The sequence below is a fragment of the Amblyraja radiata genome, chromosome 4 (genome assembly GCF_010909765.2).
Source record: "Amblyraja radiata isolate CabotCenter1 chromosome 4, sAmbRad1.1.pri, whole genome shotgun sequence".
NCBI lineage: Eukaryota > Metazoa > Chordata > Chondrichthyes > Rajiformes > Rajidae > Amblyraja > Amblyraja radiata.
The window spans coordinates 22,701,985-22,728,161 of record NC_045959.1 but is presented as its reverse complement, the minus strand read 5'-3'; the positions used below and the strand labels follow the sequence as shown (position 1 = coordinate 22,728,161).

General features: G+C 43.8%; 1 protein-coding gene across 1 annotated transcript in view; it reads left to right on the top strand.

The window, feature by feature from the left end:
• Nucleotides 1-26,177, top strand: part of znf236 (zinc finger protein 236) — a 140,328-nt gene that overhangs the window by 61,576 nt on the left and 52,575 nt on the right. The window contains 4 exon segments of the mRNA XM_033019066.1: nucleotides 4,335-4,595; nucleotides 6,849-7,111; nucleotides 11,749-11,850; nucleotides 20,467-20,618. Of these exon segments, the coding sequence (XP_032874957.1) occupies nucleotides 4,335-4,595; nucleotides 6,849-7,111; nucleotides 11,749-11,850; nucleotides 20,467-20,618 (778 nt within the window).

Sequence of the window (26,177 nt, the reverse complement as noted above, 5' to 3'; positions counted from 1 at the left end):
GCTCAGAGCTTATTTGTTGTAGTGTTTAATAGCCTGATGGCTGTAGGGAAGAAGCCGTTCCTCGATGTTACAGTTTTCAGGCCCCTGTACCTTCAACCTGATGGCAATGCTGAGATGAGTGTGTGGCCAGGATGGTGTGGGTCCTTGATGATTTTGGCTGCCTTTTTGAAGCAGTGACTACGGTAGATCCCTTCAACAGTGGGGAGGTCAAAGCCGGTGATGGACTGGGCAGTGGTCACAATCTTTTGTAGTCTTTTTCGCTCCTGGACGTTCAAGTTGCTGAACCAGTTCACGATGCAACCAGTCAGAATGCACGCTACCGTGCACCTGTAGAAGTTTAGGAGAATCCTCTTCGACATGCTGAATCTCTGTAATCTTCTCAGGAAGTAGAGTCGCTGATTCTTTATAATTGCATCGGTGTGCTGGGTCCAGGAAAGATCGTCTGAATTATGCACGCCCAGGAATTTGAAGTTATTGACCCTCTCCACCATCGTCCCGTTGATGTGAACAGGATTGTGGATCCTCATCCTTCCCCTACCAAAGTTCACAATCAGTGCCTTGGTCTTACTGATGTGAGAGCCAAGTTGTTGTGCGGGCTCCATTTGGTCAGTCGGTCAATCTCACTTCTATACTCTGACTCGTCTCCATCTTGATTCGTCCAACAACGGTGGTGTTGGCGGCGAACTTGATGATGGAGTTCGCATTATGTCCGGCTACGCAGTCATGGATATAGAGTGAGTAAAACAGGGGGCTGAGCATGCAGCCTTGAGGCACTCCCGTACTAATTGTTACTGAGGATGAAGTGTTTCCGCCAATTAAAACAGACTGTGGTCTGTGGATGAGGAAGTCGAGGATCCAATTGCAGAGGGATTCACAGAGGCCCAGTTCCGTGAGCTTGGTAACCAGCTTGGAAGGGATGATGGTATTGAACACTGAGTCCTTATGTAGTCGATAAACAACAGCCTTACGTAAGTGTTTTTATTGTCCAAGTGGTCCAATGCGGAGTGGAGAGCCAGTGAAATTGCATCTACCATTGACCTGGTGTGGCGGTATGCGAACTGTAATGGGTCGAGGTTCTTGTCAAGGTAGGAGTTGATGTGCACCATAACCAACCTCTCAAAGCACTTCATCACCACAGACGTTAGTGCCACTGGTCGATAGTCATTGAGGCACGTCACCTTACCCATCTTGGGCACTGGTATTATTGATGCCCTTTTAAAGCAGGTGAGAACCTCAGACCTCAGAAGTGAGAGGTTGGAAATGTCTGCAAAAACTCCAGCCAGTTGGTCTGCACAGGTCTTGAGAACTCGACAGAGTATGCCATCAGGTCCAGGTGCTTTCCGAGGGTTCATCCCCCTGAAGGATCTTCTGACGTCAGCCTCTGTGACTGTGACTGTAACACCGTCAAGGCGAATGGGGGCTCGGGAAGGCATATCAGTGTTCTCCCTATCGAACCGTGCGTAGAACACATTGAGCTCGTCGGGGAGTGATGCTTCGCTGTCATTTGAGCTGCTTCCTGATTTTGCCTTGTAGGAGGTGATGGCATTCAAGCCCTGCCACAATTGCCGAACATCCGCATCACTCAATTTAGGAGATTGAGAGGGGATCTTATAGAAACTTACAAAATTCTTAAGGGGTTGGACAGGCTAGACGCAGGAAGATTGCTCCCGATGTTGGGGAAGTCCAGGACAAGGGGTCACAGCTTAAGGATAAGGGGAAATCCTTTAAAACCGAGATGAGAATAACTTTTTTCACACAGAGAGTGGTGAATCTCTGGAACTCTCTGCCACAGAGGGTAGTCGAGGCCAGTTCATTGGCTATATTTAAGAGGGAGTTAGATGTGGCCCTTGTGGCTAAGGGGATCAGAGGGTATGGAGAGAAGGCAGGTACGGGATACTGAGTTGGATGATCAGCCATGATCATATTGAATGGCGGTGCAGGCTCGAAGGGCCGAATGGCCTACTCCTGCACCTAATTTCTATGTTTCTATTCTCCAGCTTGCAGCAGAATTCCCTTTTGGCCTTTTTGATGGCCTTACCAAGGTCGTATCTGGACTTATAGACCTCTGCATCGCCAGACCTGAATGCCCGGAATCTGGTCTTCAGAAGAATGCGGATCTCATGGTTCATCCAAGGCTTCTGGTTAGGAAACAATCGGAAGGTTTTTGTTGGGCCACAGTCCTCCACACATTACGGCTGGCATTACAAGCCGCTATGAAATATCTACGGACTCCTACTGACTCCTAAGGACTCGCTATGGACATTCTCCGAGTTTGAATCATGTGGAAAACTTGGACAGGCCCTTTAGACAGAACTGCCACGTTTGAGCACCACAACGAGTTGACCTCTCCCTTTCCCAGATAGAAACATAAAAACATAGAAAATAGGTGCAGGAGTAGGCCATTCGGCCCTTCGAGCCTGCACCGTCATTCAATATGATCATGGTTGATCATCCAACTCGGTATCCTGCACCTGCCTTCTCTCCATACCCCCTGATCCCTTTAGTCACAAGGGCCACATCTAACTCCCTCTTAAATATAGCCAATGAACTGGCCTCAACTACCTTCTGTGGCAGAGATTTCCAGTCTCTGTGTGAAAAATGTTTTTCTCATCTCGGTCCTAAAAGATTTCCCCCTTATCCTTAAACTGTGACCCCTTGTTCTGGACTTCCCCAACATCGGGAACAATCTTCCTGCATCTAGCCTGTCCAACCCCTTAAGAATTTTGTAAGTTTCTATAAGATCCCCACTCAATCTTCTAAATTCTAGCGAGTACAAGCCGAGTCTATCCAGTCTTTCTTCATATGAAAGTCCTGACATCACAGGAATCAGTCTGGTGAACCTTCTCTGTACTCCCTCTATGGCAAGAATGTCCTTCCTCAGATTAGGAGACCAAAACTGTACGCAATACTCCAGGTGTGGTCTCACCAAGACCCTGTACAACTGCAATAGAACCTCCATGCTCCTATACTCAAATCCTTTTGCTATGATGGATGGGGTGGCATACGGTGGATGGAGAAACCTTCAGGCTGGACCGCTGAATGTGGGGAGCTGGGTGTGAGCCATGTCTCTGTGAAACAGAGCATTCCCTCAACTCCCTTTGATAAAGCAGCCTTGCCCTTAAGTCCTTCACTTTGTTTTCTAGTGACTGTACGTTGGCCAGTAGGATGGTAGGGAGGGGGGCCCGAAGTCCCCTGCACTTCAGTCTTACTTGTAGTCCTGCCCGATGACCACGTTTCCGTACTCCATGAAGGCCTCCTCGGTGTTTAAAGGTACAGTACTTGCGAGTCTCCGCGAGGTCGGGGATTCCCCAGCGATCGAGAATTCCATTACAGTCGGTACCTCCAGCTCCATTGCTGCTGGGAGATCCTGCCCGACGGCCTCGATTCCGGACTCCATGAAGGCCTCCCCGGTGTTTACAGGTACAGTACTTACTGTACCTGCGAGCCTCCGCGAGGTTGGGGATTCCCCTCCGATCGGGAATTCCTTTACAGTCGCTACCTCCGGGAGATCGCAGTTGCGCTAATGCATTTAAATGCGTTAGCAGCTTGCTGCTTACATCGCTGGTTTCTGCAGATTCTTTTATACAGGTGAGCTCAGAAATACTATTTTTGAAGATATTCTGTCATGCAGCTGGCAAAATGTCGCCGCAGGTAGGCGCCATCTTAGCAACACTAAGGATCTGGAGGATCTTGTCTTGAATATGTAATTTTGCAGGAAAATGCCAAACTTACCTTGGAAAATTATTGCAATTGACATCAATTTGCCCTCCAATTGCCAATCACACCCAAAACAGATCCACGTGGCCTTGTTGAAACTGGCTTCTAAGCATCCATGCACTTCAAAGATCTGAGAAAAACTTTGTTCATTTGAAATGTTTTATAGCAAGTGCTTGTGATGACGAGTCAGAGTGCATATCTCTTTTGTATTTTGATTTTGTAAACTTGTATTAAACTTACACCTCTAAAATGTGTCATTCTACCCAATGGCCATGTTTATATTCCACATGAGCCCCTTTCCATTCTACTTCTATATAACCCTATCAGTTGTCTTTCTGTTTCTTTCTCACACGTGTGCTTATCTAGATTTCACTTAAATCCATCTAGGTTGTCTTCTCAACTACTGCTTATGGTAACACACTCCATATTCTAACCACTCTCTGGGTAAAGAAGTTTCACCTGAATTCCCAGTTGGAGTCAATTGATGACTATCTTATATTTAGTATTCATTATCGCAGAAGTTAAAATGAAGGGGAAAAAAGTAACATCTGATGATTTTGATTTCTGTGGTAAGATGGTGTTGACGGTTGCAGTCAACTAGTTTGTTCTTGTTTCAGGTCACATACAGGAGAGAAACCATTCAAATGTTCACAGTGTGGCAGAGCCTTTGTTTCGTCAGGGGTCCTTAAGTCACACATCCGGACGCATTCTGGCCTCAAGGCCTACAAATGTTTGATTTGTGATGGGACTTTCACCACGAACGGCAGCCTGAAAAGGCACATGTCCACCCACAGTGAGGTGCGTCCCTTCATGTGCCCCTATTGTCAGAAAACGTTCAAGACTTCCATGAATTGTAAAAAGCATATGAAGACGCATAGGTAAGAGCTTTTTAAGTGACCTTCCATGCATTCAGTTGAAGCTTCACTCTTTCTGCATAGTACACCTCCTTTAACTTTAAAGGGTTTTTCCGCTAATTCAGTTAAAATGAAGTGGTACATGGAAGGAGATAGAGCTGATTTTAGGTGTGATGGGTTAGGTGCTGAGAGGCTATTTCTACTGGTTGGAGACTAGCTAGCATCCGGAGACCATTCAAGACTGAGGTGATTGTGAATATTTAGAATTCTACAGTGCCATGCCTGATCAGTTACTAAAGATGTTCATTACTGGGGTTGATACTTTAAATAAAAGCCAGCAGTAAAGGGATCTGGCAAGAAAGTGAATTTGATATAGAAGTTCAACATTAATTTTAATGGTGGAACATGCATACCTGAAATTTTCATTTACATCCTTGTCTCAGGGCAGTGTTTTTAAGAGTTCTGCTTCTGTGTTTACTTCTCGGGGCCCAAAGAGGTCCTAATGTTAATGGAAGAGTTGAACGTGAAGATAGGAGGGAAGGATTGGTTTTTAGTAGTTCTTCCATCATGTCCAAGATGGGGGTTCTAAGATATACAGCACTTTGCAAGGAGTTTGGGCCAAAGGTATCTGTATCTTACACGGACCTGGGGGAACACTGTTGAATCTTCTGACCCCGCAAAGATTTGAGAACCTTACTTGAAATGACTTCAGTTTAAGATTCAGCTATTATGGTACTGCTGCCAAGCATCCTGCTTAACCCAGTGCCGATGAAACTGAGTTTCCATGAATATGGTATGCCACTGATTTGCAAGAATTGATGTATTGTCCATCCACTTTTGTGCCACCATCCCTCCACCTCTATCCCTTCACTTAATTTTTGCAAGTGGAGGAAGTGGAATTATACTTCTGCCTCGCTAACTCACCATACATGTAATCACACACCGGGTTCTAGTATTGGAATTGAGCATTTCGAGCTCGAGTGTAAAATGCAGAATGAATTCTTGACAAGCAAACCATATCTTGTATTAAATTTTAGGCAATTATCCTGACTTTAATGCAATGTATTACTTGTGTAAGACCTAACCAAGGTAGTATTACTTGGGTATTACACATAGCAATGAATAAGTCTAATCTTAAGTGTAAGTTCTATCAGTCTAAACTTAGATGTATTTATAGATCTAAAGTCTCTATGGTTATCTAGCTATCCAACAAGAAACATTCAGATAGTTAGAGACCAATTATGTTTCGCTGCCTTCAGTTGACGTAACAAAATATATTTATCAGCTTACGATATCACAGCTATTGGGGCTAATATGCACATGTAAAGGTCCCAAACCAACAATGAAATGATGAGCAAATTATCTGTTAAGGGAGGTATTAAAGGAAGACTTTGTTGTTCTACTTTGAGTTCATGATGAAACAGAGACATGTTCAAAAAAATAAACTGCTAGAAGAACTGAGTGGGTCAGGCAACATCTGTCAAGAGAAATGGGCAGGTGCCGCTTTGCGTCGAGGCCTTCCACAGCTGCCGAGTCCATCAAACATTGTTTTTGCTCAAAAGCATCTGCAGTCTATGGGTCCTGTACTGTATGTTCACCGGAGAATACAGTCAAAGGCTTGTAAGCAATATCCCACTTAAACCAGCACCCCCAACATTACAGCATTTCGTCCTTGCCGCATTGGAATGGCTACATAGATCTCTGAAGTGGAATTTGAACCCTTATCTACCTATTTGGGTGATAATGATATACACTGAACAATGTGGCATAGGCAGTTATTTTATTGCACAATTCGAGGTACATCAAATGGGTGTGTCTATCCTATCTTGATGTAGGGATCACAGTCAAGTGAATGAAAGTCCTTTACTGTTTGGCTTTGATGCACAGGTAAGATTTAACATAGTTAAAGCTGCAGCAAAGAAGGAAATATATAATAAAAGGTTGTTTTAATTGTTGCTTGAAATGTACTCAACATTAGCAAGCCAATAGTTATATCCCATTTGATATTGCCCTCAGAGCTATACATGGCACAAGTCTAGAGTTACCTGCTGGTCAGACTTATTAGGAAAATCTGATTCCCTTCCTTGCTAAACTATGGTATACCAGTTAGGGTTTTAGAACTATTGTCTGAGTCGGTAAGTAATCTGTGGGGTCATAATCCTGTATAATTCAGTACCATAATTACCAGGCATAGTTGAGAAAGAAATGCAAATGTACAAATATCAAACATTTCTTTCCAATCTTGTACCACCTACATTAATTTGTTTTTATGTTCAGGTATGAGCTTGCTCAACAGATACAGCAACAACAGCAAGCAGCACCCCTGGATGATGATGGCTTGGTCGAATCTATGGAGCAGCAAACTGACCCAACTACTGGACAGGCACAAGTTCAGATTCAGCCAAATGAACTACAGCAGCCTTCAACAATCAGTGCTGATCACCAGACCATGCTCGGCCTGAGTCAAGAGCAGATTGTGGGACCTCAGCAAACTGGGCTTGGCCAACAGCTTACAGACCAGCAGCTTGTACAGGATGAAGGTACGGTTGGGAAAACTACACTGGACGCCACAAACATGGTGCACATTTTTTGAACAACATTGCTGGTTAGAAAGATAGAAATAACACATTTTTACTGCTTTCAGTTGGAAGGGGCACATTGATCCTGATTTTCCCCAGTTTGGTAGGAGATCCGCTGGACTTGCCTTCTTAAGGATTCTCACTGACCTATCTACCTGTGGCCGCCTGCACACTTCTAACATGCTCATTGTAAACTTGAGGAGCAGCAACTCGTCTTCTGTCTTGGTGCTTTGCAGCCTTTCAGTGGCGCAGCGGTAGAGTAGCTGCCTTACAGTGCTTGCAGCGCTGGAGACCCGGGTTCGATTCTGACTACGGGTGCTGTCTGTACGGAATTTGTATGTTCTCCCTGTGACCGTGTGGGTTTTCTCTGAGATCCTCAGTTTCCTCCCACACTCCAAAGACGTACAGGTTTGTAGGTTAATTGACTTGGTAAAAGTGTAAAGTGTCCCTAGTGTGTGGAGGTAAGATAGTGTTAATGTGCAGGGATCGCTGGTCTGCGCGGACTCGGTGGGCCGAAGGGCCGGTTCCACGCTGTATCTCTAAACTAAACTAAACTTTCAGACTCCATGTCAAATAGCCAGTCATGCTGTAGCTGATCCATCTGCATAATTATTTCCATCTTGCCTTCTCCACTAACACTGCTTGACCAGCTGGTCATTTCCTGCAGCTCTGACCTACATTTTTGCAATCCTTTGTATGCTCCTTTTGTTTGTTTTCTGGCTCATTGGTTAGCCTCATTAACCTGTCACTCAGGTGGTCTCATGCAGTGCATTGCAGCAACCCTGATTTTGCTCTATCAGTATTTCCCTTTGTCATGCTCTTCCCTCCTCCATCCTATTTCCTATTTGCAACTTAGAACCAAGTTGATTTCAGTCTTTCTGCTACTAACAATAGGTCTTCTACCTGAAGTGATAAATCTTTTCACCTTCCATGGATGCTGCCTGATCTGAGTGTTTCCAGCATTTTATGTATTGTTTCAGATTTCCTGTATCTGCATTTTTTAGTACAGATGGCCAAATTGCCCTTCTCATGAATGCCAAATCTATGAAGTAGCATAATCAAGGTGAAGCAAAACTGGTGCATGTTGTTCTTGCCACATGTGTTTAGAAAATTCAGAATTATTAGAATATTATGGCACAGGTGGAAGCTGGTTTCCATTACACCTATACATTGTGACTTCCGGATTATAGAAAATAAAGTGTTTTCTTGTGTTTCCCATGTATCTAACTCAGCATGTTTATAATTGTGTACCATTGTGAGAAATGTTCTTATCTGAACCATGCCACCAGATGGAGCTGAAGATGCTGACATTCTCCTCAGGGTGACTTGGATAGATTGGGTGAGTGGGCAGATGCATTGCGGATGCAGTACACTGGATAAATGGGAGGTTATCCATTTTGGTGGCAAGAGCAAGAAGGCAGATTATTATCCGAATGGTGTCAGATTAGGAAAAGGGGAGTTGCAACTGACATATTGTGAAAAAATTGGGTGACTGCTTATATTCACTGGAATTTAGAAGGATGAGAGGGTATCTTATAGAAACATATAAGATTATTAAGGGATTGGACACGCTAGAAGCAGGACACATGTTCCCAATGTTGGGGAAGTCCGGATCCAGGGACCACAGTTTAATAATAAGGGGTAGGCCATTTAGGACGAAGATGAGGAAAAAACTATTTCACCCAGAGAGTTGTGAATCTGTGGAATTCTCTGCGTCTGAAGGAGGGAGTTAGAAAGAGCTCTTAAAGATAGCGGAGCCAAGGGATATGGGGAGAAGGCAGGAATGGGGTACTGATTGTGGATGATCAGGCATGATCACAGTGCATGGCTCGAAAGGCTGAATGGCCTACTCCTGCACCTATTGTCTATTGCAACTGTTACGGAGCCCTGACAGATCTGTTACAAGGCCCCTAAATTTGTCTCATCTCATTCTGGGAGCAGCATCTCAGCAACTTGCTTCCTCGCTACCAAGCTACCTCCTCCAGAACACAGTCAGCTCAAACTGCTTTATTGCCAGTCCAAAAGTAGCCGAGCCAGCAGGAACGTGGTACTGGTTTTTGATGATCAGCCATGATCATATTGAAAGGCTCGAAGGGCCAAATTGCCGCCTCATGCACCTATTATTCTATGTTTCTCTGCATCGCTTCACACCAGAGCTTGGCTGCCAAAAGCAAGCCTGACTTTGTTAGATTTGAAGGTACACAAAATTGCTGGGGAAACTCAGCGGGTGCAGCAGCATCTATGGAGCGAAGGAAATAGGCGACGTTTCGGGCCGAAACCCTTCTTCAGATTGATGGGGGGTGGGAAAGAAAGAAGGAAAAGGGGAGGAGGAGGAGGAGCCCGAGGGCGGGCGGATGAGAGGGTGGGAGGAGACAGCTAGAGGGTTAAGGAAGGGGAGGAGACAGCAAGGGCTAGCCAAATTGGGAGAATTCAATGTTAATGCCATAAGGACGCAAGGTCCCCAGACGGAATATGAGATGCTGTTCCTCCAATTTCCGCTGTTGCTCACTCTGGCAATGGAGGAGACCCAGGACAGAGAGGTCAGATTGGGAATGGGAGGGGGAGTTGAAGTGCTGAGCCACCGGGAGTTCAGGTAGGTTATTGCGGACTGAGCGGAGGTGTTCGGCGAAACGATCGCCCAACCTACGCTTGGTCTCACCGATGTAAATCAGCTGACTTCTAGAGCAGCGGATGCAGTAGATGAGGTTGGAGGAGATACAGGTGAACCTTTGTCGCACCTGGAACGACTGCTTAGGACCTTGAATGGAGTCGAGGGGGGAGGTGAAGGGACAGGTGTTGCATTTCTTGCGGTTGCAACGGAAAGTGCCCGGGGAGGCGGTGGTGCGGGAGGGAAGGGAAGAATTGACGAGGGAGTTGCGGAGGGAGCGGTCTTTGCGGAAGGCAGACATGGGGGGAGATGGGAAGATGTGGCGAGTGGTGGGGTCACGTTGGAGGTGGCGGAAATGGCGGAGGATTATGTGTTGTATTTGCCGGCTGGTGGGGTGAAAGGTGAGGACCAGAGGGACTCTGCCCTTGTTGCGTGTGCGGGGATGGGGAGAGAGAGCAGTGTTACGGGGTATGGATGAGACCCTGGTGTGAGCCTCATCTATGGTGGCGGAGGGGAATCCCCGTTCCCTGAAGAACGAGGACATTTCCGATGCCCTGGTATGAAATGTCTCATCCTGGGAACAGATAAAAGTATGCCTACTTTGTTAGATTTGAGTCTGGTGTTTGATAAAGCAGTGCGACAGAAAGCCTGGATAAGTCTTTAGCCCAGACCAGACTGATTTACTTCGTAAGAAAGTGTTTTCTGGAAAGTTGAATTTCATATGCATTTATTTGGAGTTTCTTCCACAAACAAATCAACGGAATGCATAACATTGTTATTGGTATGATAGCGGTCTGCTCGTATCGAGTTGGGTTTTTCTATGCTTAGGTCGGGTTTGAGCAGCTAACCGGAGAAGATGTCACCATCCCTAAACAAATGGGTGATACATTTCCATTACCCTCCCCTCCACTGGAGAGTGAATGGATAATGCTCTCTTGCACATTACATAGATCAGTAGATTCTAGTCCAGGTGTGGCACGTCACAGAAAGTCTGAAGCTTTAACCATACTTATTTTGTTAGGAAGTATACAAAAAATTGTAAAATAAATAAATGAATATATTCTGCTGGCAAAATCTGGGATTGTCTGCTGCTTGAAAGGAGTTGCCCATGACTTTTTCATGCCTTAATTGAGAGAGTGTTTACAGTGTTTACAGTGTATGGACAAGTGGAGCTTTCATTTAGAAGGATTGGAAATGAATGATGTGGATTATACATTCTAAGAATATATTGTTCCAACCTGTCCACCAGATCTTCCTTCCATTCTTTTGTGTGTTTGCTCCACATCATATATTACCACTGGTGCAGTATTTTAGATTGGGTTGTTTTTCCTTAATTTTCAGGAAGTGCTTTGTTGTCGTATTGCTCAGAGCTGGGAAGCTCACTATCAAATTTAGTTAACTGCAGTGCATTACAGGATTCACATCACAACAGTTTTTTGATTATATCCTGACACTGATGAAAACAGATTTACTGACAGTGAGGAAAAGACTATTAAACAGTGTTTGAAGACCATTCGTCAAGTACTATGGTCTGTTTACCCTGAAACCTGCTTATCTAAGTGGTGTGATTTGGTTGAAATGTCAATCGTTTGTGGCTGGAACATTGAAATTATTTTACAGGATAAATGCACGAGACAAGATATGTTTTGTTGGGATTATTTAAAGGACATTAGGTGCCTTATGTTCTTCAACTGTGTTCATTTCTATGTTGCTATCTAAATGCCTTATTTTTTCCATTTATCCAAAGTGTGGAATAGTTGTGGCCTATTATGTAGATTGCTTTTTTTAAACGAGAGTTCAATAAACGCATGAAGAATAGGTTGATGTACATATGCAGTGAGATGAGAGAGATGTGAAAAAACTTGTGAGGAGAACAAACTAATTGAATCAGATGGCTTGTTTCTTTACATTGAATTCAGTGAAATATGTTTTCTATTTTAATCTTTTCTCATAACTTAATTTGCTTGTTTTCTTGCCTTTCCTACTTCAGATTCCTTTGTAACAACGCATCACGCCTTGCAGCAGAATATCAGCCAATTTGATCAACAAGCTATTACACAGCAAGCCTTTGACCAACAGAGTCTAACCCAAGGTAGTAACCCTTTTTGAAAAATAACATTAATTATTTGTCATAACTGACTTTTATCTGTTTGCTTCTTTCAAGTAATTACATTTGTATGATTTTATATGGAATCGTAGTACAGCACAGAAATGGGCCCTTTGGCCCACCATGTCCATTAAGCACTCATTGAAACTAATCCCATTTACCATTACTTGGTCAACACCCTGCTATACCTTGGTGATTCAGGTGTCTCTCTAGGTATTTATTAAATGTTGTGAGAGTAGCTGTCTTTACAACCCACTAGGCAGTATGTTCCAGATTCTAGCCACGGTGTAGTTGAACAAAATTCTACCTTGGATCCATTGCTCTTACCATACACCAATGCCTGCTCTTGGCAAAAATGTCCTACTATCTATTGTCCTTATGATTTTGTATACCTCTAAGTCCTCCCCCTTGACCTACTGAATTCCAAAGAAACCTAATCCAGCTTATCCGTTCACTCTTCATAACTGAAATGCTGCATCTTAAGGGCCTGTCCCACGAGCATGCGACTCCATGCGGCAAGCGCGACCTAATGTGGTCGCTTGAGCCGTACGGCCTCGCGGGGTCGGTCCCACTTCGATCGCCGGAGCCGTATGGAGTTGTGCGGAGCTGGTCCCGACATCGCACGGGGCTCCGAAAAGCTGACCGTATTCAAAAATTCCACGCGGCAAAAATTCCACGCGGCAACGGCCTGCCGGCCCGCAGCCGCCTCCACGGGCGTGCGCAGCGGACTTCCCGTGGACTTCGCTCAAACTTCATTCACTCACTCTACCTCCGCGCGGCCCCCGCTTCTGGTTTGGTCGCGCTCGCCGCATGCAGGCGAATGCTGGTGGGACCGGCCCTGTACGGGGATCACTCGACCTCCGCGCGGCCCCCGCTTCCGGTTTGGTCGCGCTTGCCGCATGCAGGTCGCATGCTCGTGGGACAGGCCCTTTAGGTCACTGCATCCTCTCCAGGCAGTTACATTCTTCCACTTGTGTGGTGAACACTGCTCCAACTGTAGCCTAATCAATGTTTTATAAAGTTGTGCCAGAACCTCCCTGTTCTTGTATTCCAGCAGATGAAATCAAGTGCCAGTAGTTCTTCAAAACATGCATTTTCATAACATGAACACAGTGCAGGTGATGAATTGGGGAGCACTATTTGTATTACACAAACCATATAGCTACAATACAGTTTTCATTGAGGACTGGCGAACTATTGGAAACTTACTTTGGAATTGGCCTAGTAGAAATTGGGTATATTCTGGGTGACGCAGTGGCACAGCAGGTAGAGATGCTTCCTCGCAGCACTGGTGACCTGGGTTTGATCCTGATCTTGGCTGCTGTCTGTGTGTAGTTTGCACAATCTCCCTGTGTCCTCCAGTTACCTCTCGTCCCAAAGACGCGCAGTATGTTAATTGGCCTCTGAAAATTGCTCCTAGTGTGCAGGAAGTGGATGAGAAAGTGGGATAATATTTATTAATAAATCATTGAAAAAATTAGCGACGCAGTGGTGCTGGTTTCCGACGGGCACCTTGACGGGCACACCACACCACACATCTCTGTCCTCCATGCAGCTGGCAAGCTCCTCTTTTGACTCTTCACATGCGTCTTCCATCAACGCCTTCAGCATCGTCTTGATTGGCCGTCCCGGGTTAGGTCTTCCATGGGTGGGTTCCCACAGCACAACCTCGTTTGCTGGCAATTCTGGGTGACGGTGGCAGTGACCAGCGAGCCTCATCCTTCTCCACCTGATCTTCTCGGTCAGAGGTGGAATCTCCCCATAGAGTTGGTGATGTGGTCCCTCCAACCGACATTTTCAACTTTTCTGAGCATTTGGGTGTAGGTACCATCGAGAGACTTGGGCAGTGCTCGAGTGAGAGTCCATGCCTCACACCCGTACAATAATATGGTCTCTGCAGTTGCATGGAAGACTCTCAGTTTGAGAACCTTAGACATCCGAGACGTCCAGATTTTCCCCATGTTATTGAGGGTTTTCCATGCGAGTGCTTTCTGGATCTTGATGTCATTCTCCGAGCTCTGCATCCTTGCTCCCTGGTACTTGAAGTCCTCCACTTTTTAAAAATATTTTTATTTATTAGAAGCAAATGTACAAAAATATAACCAACGGCATATGATATAATACAGTTATTGTACAGCTTCAATTTTAACTTTTAGCTATAGTTAGAAGAAAAGAAAGGAGAAAAAGCAAGAGAGAGAAAAAGTGAAATGTGCAAAGATAGAACCCCTAGACTACCAAAGTGGTGTAGCCAAAGAGTGAGTCAATAGAAGAAATAAGAAAGGAATAGAAAAAATAAGAAAAATAAAAAGACAAAAAGAGAAAGAAAGAAAGAAAGAAAAAAGTGGTGATATACCTACCTCTCATCCCTCCCCACCCATCACCCAATCCGTAATTAGATTTAACTCCAAAGTTGCGTTGTACCATACTATCCTTGTAATAAATCAATGAATGGTGTCCATGTTTTCGAAAAATGATCTGTTTTTTCTTCTAGGACAAGTCTAATATTTTCAAGATGTAGCGTCTCAGATATTTATAATCCACATTTTAAGAGTAGGGACAGGTGTATGTTTCCAAAATTTGAGTATTCGTTTTTTCGCCGTTATCAGGCCATAATTAAGGAAACGTCTTTGAAATAATGATAGCTCAGAGCATACGTAGAATAATAAATTCCGTGTCAGGGTCCAATTTTGTTTTTAGTGTTTTGGAAATTAAAAAAAAAAATCCTCTCCAAAATTATGTAACTTTATACAAGAGGCCAAGGAATGTGTTATAGTTGCTTCCTGAAGGAGACATTTATCACAAATAGGAGATACATTTGGAAAGATTTTATTCAGTTTAGACTTTGAATAGTAGAGTCTGTGCAGTATTTTTAATTGAATTAACGAATGCCTAACGTAAATCGAGCAATTGTGTGTGTATATATAGCAGGTTTTCTTCCCATCTGTCTTTTAGACTTTTTAGGCCAAGTTCATCTTCCCACGCTCTTCTAATTACTTCTGACAATGGGATTTCTATATTTAAAAGGGTGTTATACAGATATAATATTAACTTGTTTGACTCCGAATTTTTATTCATACATTCGTCTAGTATGTCTGGCAACAAAAATTGGTAGTCTTGGGTATATGTTTTCAGATAGTCTCGAATTTGAAGGTATCTGAAATATTGATTACCTCTCAGGTGATATTTCAACTGTAATTCTTGAAATGAGAGAAGAGTTCCCATCTGATAAAGATCTCAGAGTTTTTGATTCCTAATCTTTCCCAATATGTGAAAGTTTTGTCTAAAATAGATGGCTTGAACAAAGGATTATTGGCAATTGGTGAAAGAAGAGATACATTTCTCAGTTTAAAGGTTGATTTCACTTGTCTCCAGATTCGTCAAGTACTGTGGATAATCTGGTTTTTCTCATATAGTGTTTTCTTCAAATTTATTGGAGAGAGAAGAATCGCGCCTATATTAAAAGGCGAACAATCCTCTCTCTCCATTATTAACCAATTTACCTGTTGGCCAGCATTGTCCAACCAATAGATTATATTTTTCATATTCGTTGCCCAATAATAGTATAAGAAGTTGGGGCAAGCCAATCCACCAGTTTCTTTGGATTTACATAGATGCCTCCACTTTCTTGAGCGATGCATCGCAATTGGTCTTGAAAGGCTCATGGTCACAAAGTTGAATGCCATGTAATCCGTCTTCTTGGCATAGAGGTGGAGGCCCGCGTTCTCGCACTCCGTCTAATGTGAATGGTGATCGATGGTCGCCCAGGACTCAGGGGACCGAAGGGCCTGTTTCCCAACTGCATCACTAAATTATATTAAACAAAAAATGCTGCCTTCACTTTAAACAGTTTTGGGGAGGGCGGGGGAAGAGGGGAAACTAATTCAATGTAACTTCCCCTCAATAATCTGACACCATTGTCTTTTAAGAATACCTTTGGCCAGAATTTGAAATTGACAAACAATTGTTTCTCTTGACACTTGTGCAATGATACTCTGTTAAAAGGTGCAACATACAGCCTTCAGTGTTTTCAGCTTGCAGTAGCCAAAGTAAACTTATTGCAGTTGTAAACTACTTTATTTTGAAAATTCAGTGGAGAAAAATAACTTTGTTATTGTGAGTCTGAATCTCTATAGCCGCTAAATCCCTCTTCCCTATTGCCAGTTTGTTTCCTAATGAACCCTACTCTTTGCTTGGTAATCTTCCAATGGTAATGCTTGGGTGGGCGGCGTGACTCACGTCGCAGCGGCCTCTGCAGTCCGTCTGTCTTATTTTATTTTTTGTCTCGTTTGAATGTAGTTTTTATTTTTATTTTTTTAACTGGGTATGTGTGTGGGGGGCGGGGAGTGGGGAAACTTTTAAAATCTTTTCCCTGTAAGGAGAACCCGACCTTTTCTCTGTCGGGTCTCCGTTGTCGTTGGGGCCTAGCACCGTGGAGCGGCCTCCAACCAGAACGACCTGGGGCTCCAGTCGCGGAGCCTGCGGAATAACTTGCCATCGCGGAGCTGGCCGAGTTCGGAGCGGGTGGAGCTGTGGTGGTGCGTGGCTGCGACCCGATCCCGGAGATTCGGAGGCTCCAACCGCAGGTCTGGTGGACGGTGACACCGGGAGCCTGCGGGTCCCTGGTGGGAGACCACTTTTCGGGGCTTCCGCAACGGCGACTTCTCCCGTCCGAGTTGCGGGGTTGAAAATTACCTGGAGCGGGGCCTTCCATCGCCCGGCACGGCTTTAAATGGCCGCAGAACTTGCTAGCGCCCGCCGGGGGCTCCAACAATGCATTTCGTTGTCTCTGTACTGTACACTGACAATGACAATTAAAATAGAATCTGAATCTGAACACCAAGACCTGGAGCGTGGCCTTGCATCGCCCGGCCCGGCTTTAATTGCTGCGGGACTTATTTACCATCGCTCGCCGGGGGCTTTGACTCTGACATCGGGAGGAGAATGAGGAGTGCAGGGGAGAGATAAGACTTTGCCTTCCATCACAGTGAGGAGGAGATTTGCTGTGATGGATGTTTGTGTAAATTGTGTTGTGTCTTGGTTCTTTTTCTTGTGTGTATGACTGCAGAAACCAAATTTCGTTTGAACCTCAAACGAGGTTCTCCCTCCTGCACTTTATTTAGGGTAGACAAAATTGGGGTACACTTTATTTAGTCCTGAAGTGTTCCCCTTTTTCAGTTCTCTACATCTGCTGCATACTTTCTTTATCCAGTTCCTTGACATTCAGGGTTCCTTGCACTTGCTAGCTAAATATTTCACTCTAATTGGAGCTTATTTGATCCTGAGCTCTCATTATTTCATTTGTGATTGACTCCCACTTATCGATAGACCTAGTTCCCATTCTACTTTTGCCAGATCCAGTCGTACACCATGAAATTGGCCATTCCCCAATTCAGGACCTTAATTTCCAAAGTAGCTTATTCCTTTCCATAAATATCTTGAATTTACAGTCCTCTGGTCACTATCTCTAAAATGTGCTCCCATTGACACTTCAACCACTTACCTTGTGATGTTCCCTTAGATGAGGTCTGTATTACTCCCTTACTCACAAGACTATCTATGCACTGACTCATAAAGCTCTCCCTGGTGCGATCTCAGGTAATATGGGTTGCAAGAAAGCTAATTTTAGGCTAGACAGCATGACTTATTATCGTATTCTATTGCTAAGTGGATGTTTAGTTGGTGATATTAACACTGCCAGACAAATCTATTGTTCTTTCAACTTAATGATAAAGTAAGATTAATCTTGAATTGCTATCCTCATGCTGCTATTAAAACCTGCCTTGGGATAGTGTAAGCATAATCTGCGCATTGTTAAAATTAAAAGCAATTTTTTCATATGGAACCAGTGGAGAGTAATTTGTGTTCGCCAGTTGATGGCTAATGGAGTTATCACATTCTTTGAGGTTTTAGCTCTTTGTTTGGTGCTGCATGCATTTTGTGTATGAAGGACATTTTTATTCATAGGAAGTACAGAATTGCTTATGTGATCAATCATACAATTTTGCATGATAGTAGGAGACCATTGACACTGAGGCCAGTCAAAATTGAGCTTATATTCCTTATTTCTCCACTACTTTTTGCACCTATTAACTTAAATCCTCCCCCCCTCCCAAAGAAAAATTATTAACTCCATTAACAAGAGAAGTTTTTAATTTAGTTTGAGAAATATGGCGCGGAAACGAGGCTTTCGGTGCACCGAGTCTGCGCCGACCAGCGGTCTCCACACACAAATGCTATCCTACAAACACTAGGGACCATTTACAATTTTACCAAGCCAATTGGCCCACAAACCTATATGTCTTTGGAGTGTGGGAGCAAACCCACGCAGGTCACAGGAAGAACGTACAAAACGCCGTACAGACAGCAGCTGTAGTCAGGATCAAACCTGGGTCTCTGGTGCTGTAAGGCAGCAACTCTATCACTGAGCCACCGTGCTGCCGTACTTTATTTTCACCCTAAACTTTATCAATCGCTCTTAAAAGCTGCAATTCTTTATCCCTGTCCAATTCCAAAATCTCTTTTGCACCCTCTCTCATGATGTTGCATCCTTCTCATAGTGTACTGACCAGAACCATATGCTGCACTTTTGCTGTGGCCTGCCTAATGCCTTACATAGTACTAGCATGGGTTGCCCTGCTACTGTACTTTATATATTGGCCAATAAAGGCATATAAAGTGTGCTGCATGATTCATTTTCCTACTCTGTGCCCAGAGCATTCCGCAATCAGTAATCTGCATTCTATAGTTCTTTTTTTCTATCTACTGCCTATCATGTTGCCTCTAAAGACTTTGGTATATTGAGCTGGGAAGTTTTTAATACTTATCTAAGGGACATACTTTCAAAAGAGGATGACACTCCTTAAAGTCTTGAAATTGAATTTGTGGGTCATAATTTGCAATTATTTGGCAACCTAAAATCTCTCAACAAACGTAATAGGACGTCATTCAAATAAAAAGTGGCATAGACCCATAGAAAGTGATCTTAGGGCATAACTGAAAGCTTGTCCAAAGGAGCCGGTTTCAATGAAGGTTGCAAAAAAGAGAGTCAGAGATTTCGGGAAGGAATTCCAGGCATGGTGAATAGAAATAAATTGGCGATTCGGACAACAGTAAAATTAGATTGTAAACTAAAATCAAAAGCAGGGATAATTTCAAGGCTATAAACTCTAGATTATACAGTGCCCTCCATAATGTTTGGGACAGACCCATCATTTATTTATTTGCCTCCGTACTCCACAATTTGAGAATTGTAATAGAAAAAATCATATGTCCCTGAGGAGATTAATAAAGTATTTATCTATCTATGTGGTTAAAGTGCACATTATCAGATTTTGATAAAGGCCATTTTTATACAGTTTGGTAGAAATGACAGCAGTGTTGAAACATAGTTTCACCCCCCCCCCCCCTCCACCATAATATTTGGGACACAGTAATGTCATGTAAATGAAAGTAGTCATGTTTAGTATTTTGTTGCATATCCTTTGCACGCAATGACTGCTTGAAGTCTGCGATTCATGGACATCACCAGTTGTTGGGTGTCTTCCCTGGTGATGCTCTGCCAGGCATGTATTGCAGCAATCTTTAGCTTATGCTTGTTTTGGGGCTAGTCCCCTTCACTTTTCTTTTCAGCATATAAAAGGCATGCTCAATTGGGTTCAGATCGGGTGATTGACTTGGCCACTCAAGAATTGGCCATTTTTTAGCTTTGAAAAACTCCTTTGTTGCTTTAGAGTATGTTTGGGATCATTGTCTTGCTGTCGAATGAACTGCCGGCCAATGAGTTTTGAAGCTTTTTTTTAACTTGAGCAGATAGGATGTGTCTGTACACTTCAGAATTCATTATGCTACTACCATCAGCAGTTGTATCATTCATGATAATAAGTGAGCCAGTACCATCAGCAGCCATACATGCCCAGGCCATAACACCCCCACCACCGTGTTTCACAGAAAAGGTGGTATGCTTTGGATCTTGGGCAGTTTCATCTCTCCTCCATACTTTGCTCTTGCCATCACTCTAATATAAGTTAATGTTAGTCTTGTCTGTCCACAAGACCTTTTTCAAGAACTGTGGTTGCTCTTTTAAGTACTTCTTGGCAAACTGTAACCCGGCCATCCTATTTATGCGGCTAACCAGTGGTTTGCATCTTGCAGTATAGCCTCTGTATTACTGTTGACAAATCCACATCTGACTCCTGAAGAGTGTTTCTGATCTGTCGGGCAGATGTATAAACACTGCTGTAATTTCTACATGGTGAAACCAAAATGTTTAAAAATGCCCTTTATTAAAATCTGACAATGTGCACTTTAAACACACATGATTTTTTTTTCTATTACAAATCTCAAATTGTGGAGTACAGAGGCAAATAAATAAACGGTGGGTCTTTGTCCCTAACATTATGGAGGACACTAGTTCTAAACGGTGTGGTTCTCTTGTGACTTGATTCAGTTGCTCCCTGGCAGTCAGTCCAATTGTTAACAAACTGTATTTAATATAACAGGATTTAGAAATCTATTTACATTTGAGCAGTAATTTGACAGTTCCAACTTCAAGTATAAATTTGCAAGATCACAAGCTAATGGATTTATTACTGTTTGTGTTAGGTTTCACCATCACAGACAGCTTTGGCCAGCAGAGTCAATTTACTGCAGTGCAACAGTTGCAAGATTCCAGTAGTTTAGAGTCACAAGCACTCAACCCCAGTTACCACCAGCAGAGTCTGCTTCAGGTCCCTACTACAGACAGTATCAATGTGGTGAGTATTACATTTTAACCTATATTCCTTGAACTGCTCTTGTTTAATATTGTCTGTAGATTAAAGCCCTTATGAAGGTTTGAAATTGTTAATTTCCAAATGGTAAAACTAACCGAAAAAACATATAAACTGACCCCTAAAAACATTTAAACCTCTGTTGTAAGATGCCCTATGAAAGATGTGAAGGAGCAGCTCTGCCAAACCAAATTAATCTGGATTTAATGATTTTTGTGTGCCCTGATATCATTGTTTTAACACAATTAAGGCTGAACAGGCCAATGAAGTATCTTCTCCTTAACGGGTGGAAGTTTCTTGTGTTTGCGTTCTTGTGGTAAAATTATGTTCAGATTTTAATTAGTTTTCTCTTGACAGCAGAAGATATGAATGATCTGACCAAAACGTTAAAATAATCTAATAATCGGGCACTAAGAAGCAATTTTCAGTGGTTGGGGAATTCTGAATGAGGGAATTTTGATTGTTTAGTGGAGAATTGCAGAAACAATTTTTCTACACACAGAGCTTTTGTAAATTTGGAAATTAGAAACATAGAAAAATGGGTGCAGGAGTAGGCCATTCTGCCCTTCGAGCCAGCACCGCCATTCAATATGATTATGGCTGATCATCTAAAATCAATACTGCTTTTTCCCCATGTCCCTCGATTCCTTTAGGCCCAAGAGCTAAATCTAACTCTCTTGAAACCATCCAGTGAATTGGCCTCCACTGCCTTCTGTGGCAGAGAATTCCACAGATTCACAACTCTCTGGATGAAGAAGTTTTTCCTCATCTCAGTCCTAAATGGCCTACCCCTTATTCTTAAACTGTGACCCCCTAGTTCTGGGCTCCCCCAACATCGGTAACATTTTTCTTGTATATAGCCTGTCCAATCCTTTAAGAATGTTATATGTTTCTATAAGATCCCCTCTCATTCTTCTAAATTCCAATGAATACAAGCCCAGTCGACCCATTCTTTCACCATATGTTAACCTGGTGAACCTACGCTGCATTCCCTCAATAGTACTAATGTCCTTCCTTAAATGAGGAGACCAAAATTGCACACAATACTACAGGTGCGGTCTCACCAGGGCCCTGTACAACTGCAGTAGGACCTCCTTGCTCCTAAACTCAAATCCTCTCGCAATGAAGGCCACATGCCATTAGCTTTCTTCACTGTCTGCTGTACCTGCATGCTTACTTTCAGTGACTGATGTACAAGCACACCCAGGTCATATTGCACCTCCCCCTTTCCTAATCTGACACCATCAGGTAATAATCTGCCTTCCTGTTCTTGCCACCAAAGTGGATATCCTCACATTTATCCACAGTATACTGCATCCGCCATGCATCTGCACACTCACCCAACCTATCTAAGACACCCTGCAGCCTCATAGCATCCTTATCGCAGCTCACACTGCCACCCAGCTTTGTATCATTCATAAACTTGGAGAAGTCACATTTAATTCCCTCGTCTAAATCATTAATATGTATTGTAAATAACTGGGGTCCCAGCACCAAGCCTTGCGGCGCTCCACCAGTTACTGCTTCTGAAAAGGACCCGTTAATTCCTACTCTTTGCTTCTTGTCTGCCAACCAATTCTCCATGTCAATACCCTACCCCCAATACCATGTGCTCTCATTTTGCACACTATTCTCTTGTGTGGGTCCTTGTCAAAGGCTTTTTGAAAGTCCAGATACACCACATCCAATGGCTCTCCCTTATCCATTCTACTTGTGACATCCTCAAAAAATTCCAGAAGATTAGTCAAGCATGATTTCCACCTCATAAATCCATGCTGACTTTTACAGATCCTATCACTGCTTTCCAAATGCGTCGCTGTAACATCTTTAACAATCGACTCAAGAATCTTCCCCAGTACTGATGTAAGGCTAACTGGTCTATAAATCCCAGTTTTCTCTCTCCCTCCTTTCTTATAAAGTGGGGTTATATTGACTTCCTCCAGTCCACAGGAACTGATCCAGAGTCGAGAGAACTTTGGAAAATGATCCACGATTTCTAGGAGACTCCTTGAGTACTCTGAGATGCAGACCATCAGGCCCTTGGGATTTATCTGCCATCAGTCCCAACAGTTTACCTAACACCATTTCCTGACTAATGTTGATTCCCTTCAGTTCCTCCCTCCACTAGATCCTTGGTCCCCTAGTTTTTCTGGGAGATTATTTGTGTCTTCTTTAGTGAAGACAGAACCAAAGTACTCGTTTAACTGTTCTGCAATTTCTTTGTTTCCCATTATAAATTCACCTGTCTCTGATTGTAAGGGACCTACATTTGGCTTCACTAATCTTTTCCTTCTAAAGAAGCTTTTAGAGTTAGTTTTTATATTCCCTCCAAGCTTTATTTTGTGCTCTTTCCCCCCCCCCCCCCCTCTTAATTACCCCCTTCTAAATTTCTCCCAGTCCTCTGGTTTGATGTTTCCTCTGGCCAATTTATATGCCTTTTCCTTGGATTTAACATAATCCTTGATTTACCTCATTAGCCACGTTTGAGCCGCCTTCCCCGTTTTATTTTTTCGCCAGACAGGGATGAACAATTTTTGGAGTTCATCCATGCGGTCTTTAAGTCTTTTCTGTTGCATCTCCAACGTCAACCCTTCAAGTATAATTTGCCAGTCTATCCTAGCCAATTCCCGTCTCATGCCTTCAGAGTCTAATTTCTTTAAGTTCAGGACCTTAGTCTCTGAATTAACCATGTCACTTTTCATCCTAATGCAGAATTCCACCATGTTATGGTCACTTTTTCCCATGGGGCTTTGCACAACAAGATTGCTAACTAATCCTTCCTCATTACACAATACCCAGTCTAGGATAGCCAGTCCTTTAGTCGGTTCTTCTACATTTTGGTTTAAAAAACTATCCCGTATACATTCCCGGAAATCCTCCTCTTCAGTGCTGCTACCAAATTGGGTGGCTCAATCTATATGTTGATTTTACTTCGGAGTCACGTGAGTGACTACGTGAAGAAGGGCCGTCCGTCTGCGTGCGCGTCATTACGTCTGAACGCAACACGCACGACGACTGGCAGGCACTGAGTCCTCCCAGGTCGTCGGGATGAGCAGGTAAGGAAAGTTGAATCACTTACCTGCGTTCTTTCGGGCTTGAAGTTTTTTTCAGAGCCCAGATGTCGAGGAGACGGCCCGCGGGGATGTCGGCTGCCGAAGACCGCAGCTTTCCAAATAGTGGGCGACGGTCTTGTTCCTGACATTAGCGCCGACAGCAGAATCGGCAGGAGACTTTGCGCGGGAGCAGGAGCTCCATGGTTGTCCTGCGGGACGTAATGCCACCCGCAAGTCTAAACGAACCCGTTGACTCAGATGAGTCCGGAGAAGAGGGATACCCTCCCTCAACGGAGAGCGTCTGAGGACGACTTCTCCCATATTGAGCAACTTATGGAGAAGTTGCTCCAACAATGATCTGCTCCAAGGTAGGGAGCAGCATCAGCACGGCCTACAGCAGTGCCGGTGCCGGGAGCCTCGCTTCCCGACATTAGCGCCGACAGCAAAATCGGCAGGAGACTTTGCGCGGGAGCAGGAGCTCCGTGGTTAACCTGCGGGACGTAATACCACCCACAAGTCTAAACGAACCCGTTGACTCAGATGAGTCCGGGGAAGAGGGATACCCTCCCTCAACGGAGAGCGTCTGAGGACGACTTCTCCCACATGGAGCAACATATGGAGAAGTTGCTCCAACAATGATCTGCTCCAAGGGAGGGAGCAGTATCAGCACGGCCTACAGCAGTGCCGGTGTCGGGAGCCTCGCACATGGGGCAGCCCAATGTCTTCCCCATTGGAGGGGGAACTACATGTGGAAGAAACCACTCTGAATCAGAGTACAAAGAAGAGGGGGGGGAAACCTTCCCAGGGACAAGCAGAAGAAAGGAAGTAAGTAAGTAAGTTTACTTATATTGCACTGTTTAAGTCAACACCAAAATGCTTTACATAAAAGGAATAATAAGCTTCCATACAAACAAACAGAAAATAAGTGCTTCTGCAATCATCCAGGTTCCACTGGGTGCTTCCCTGGATGGAATCTAGCTCTTGACAGCCCGGGTATTATGGAGAACCTGCAGGCAGCAGCACCTGTTTTCAGGGCTGCACAAATGTCTCCTGCTCTGAGGAGAGGAGCATTCATGGTCCATTTCAGTCTGACCAAAGCTAGAATCTCAATTAGGTCCACTGGAAGGGCCATGTCAGCACAGGTATCCTCAGGGGCCTGCGGCAGCACCTGTTTTCAGGGCTGCCTACGAACCTCACTCTCAGTGTAGGGGAGTGTGAATGATCAGTAGGTAACTGATCTCGAATTTAAAGTATGAACATACTGAAGCATGCATATGGCCTCAAGAGCCAGCAGTTGGCAGAATATCCGCATAGGCGACAACACACCCCACACCTCCATAGGGGGTAAGCGGTTCACTGAATCCGGTGGTAGCTTGAAAGCTGGGCACGGAAATACGATCAGAGTCGTCTTTCAAGGCAGACTCAAAATAATGGCCAGAATTGTTCTACAAGGCAGGCTCAGTATGATGAGGTTTTCAGACCAGACCCAAGCAGAGGTCGGGAGAAACATGGAATCCACACTCCTTACCAGTCCTACTCCCAATCAAGGAGAGAAAAGGAATCCGCATCAGGGGCCTTTGGGCTTACCACAACACCACCGGTAGCCATGGAGGTAGGTGGGTCTGGGTTTACTGAAACAAGGGATTGTGGAGCAGTTACATGTTTGTAATTTACTCTTGTGTTCTTGTTCAAAATGACAATAACATGAAATTTCAGAACTGGTTTAAAAATAAATAAATAAATAAATAAAAAGCCAGATAATAACGTGATAATTTTACTGCACAACATACACAGGTTCCAAGCAGACTTGGAACTCGGACTGGAATTGTCTTCGAGGCAGGCCCAGTAATTTTGGGCAGGATTGCCATTCAGGACATGTGACAGATGGAGGATGTCACTTCATCCAGGTTTAACTCATTTGTGCAGTATAGACTTTTAGAAACAGTAATTTTGTTACGGTCTAACTACTGTTTTATAGGAGCTTCCTATAAAATGGTCACATGACATGCATCGACCTCAAAGATGCATACTATTCGGTGTCTATTCACTAAGAACAGGAGATATTTGAAGTTTAACTGGATGGTATGGATCTGCCAAATGGGTTGACATCAGCTCCTAGACTATTGACAAAACTACGGAAACCAATTCTGGGTCTACAAAGGTCTCAGAACCACATAGTAATGGCATATTTGGACAATTTCATTTTGGAGTCACCAAGAATTGGCAGAAGCATCAGTCAAAGCAAACCAAAACCCTGTTTGATAGAATTGGTTATCTCATCCATCCAGTTAAATCAAAATTGACACATTCAAGGGTAATTGATTACCTAGAATTTACTATCAAAAACAGTAAATATGTTGGTGACTTTGCCTAGGGGCAAACGACTATATTAATCAAGCCTGCTATGACCTGATAGTCAAATACTAGCCATCTATCAGGCAAATAGCGAGTGTAATTGGCAAATAGTAGCCGCATTCCCAGCAGTACGGGC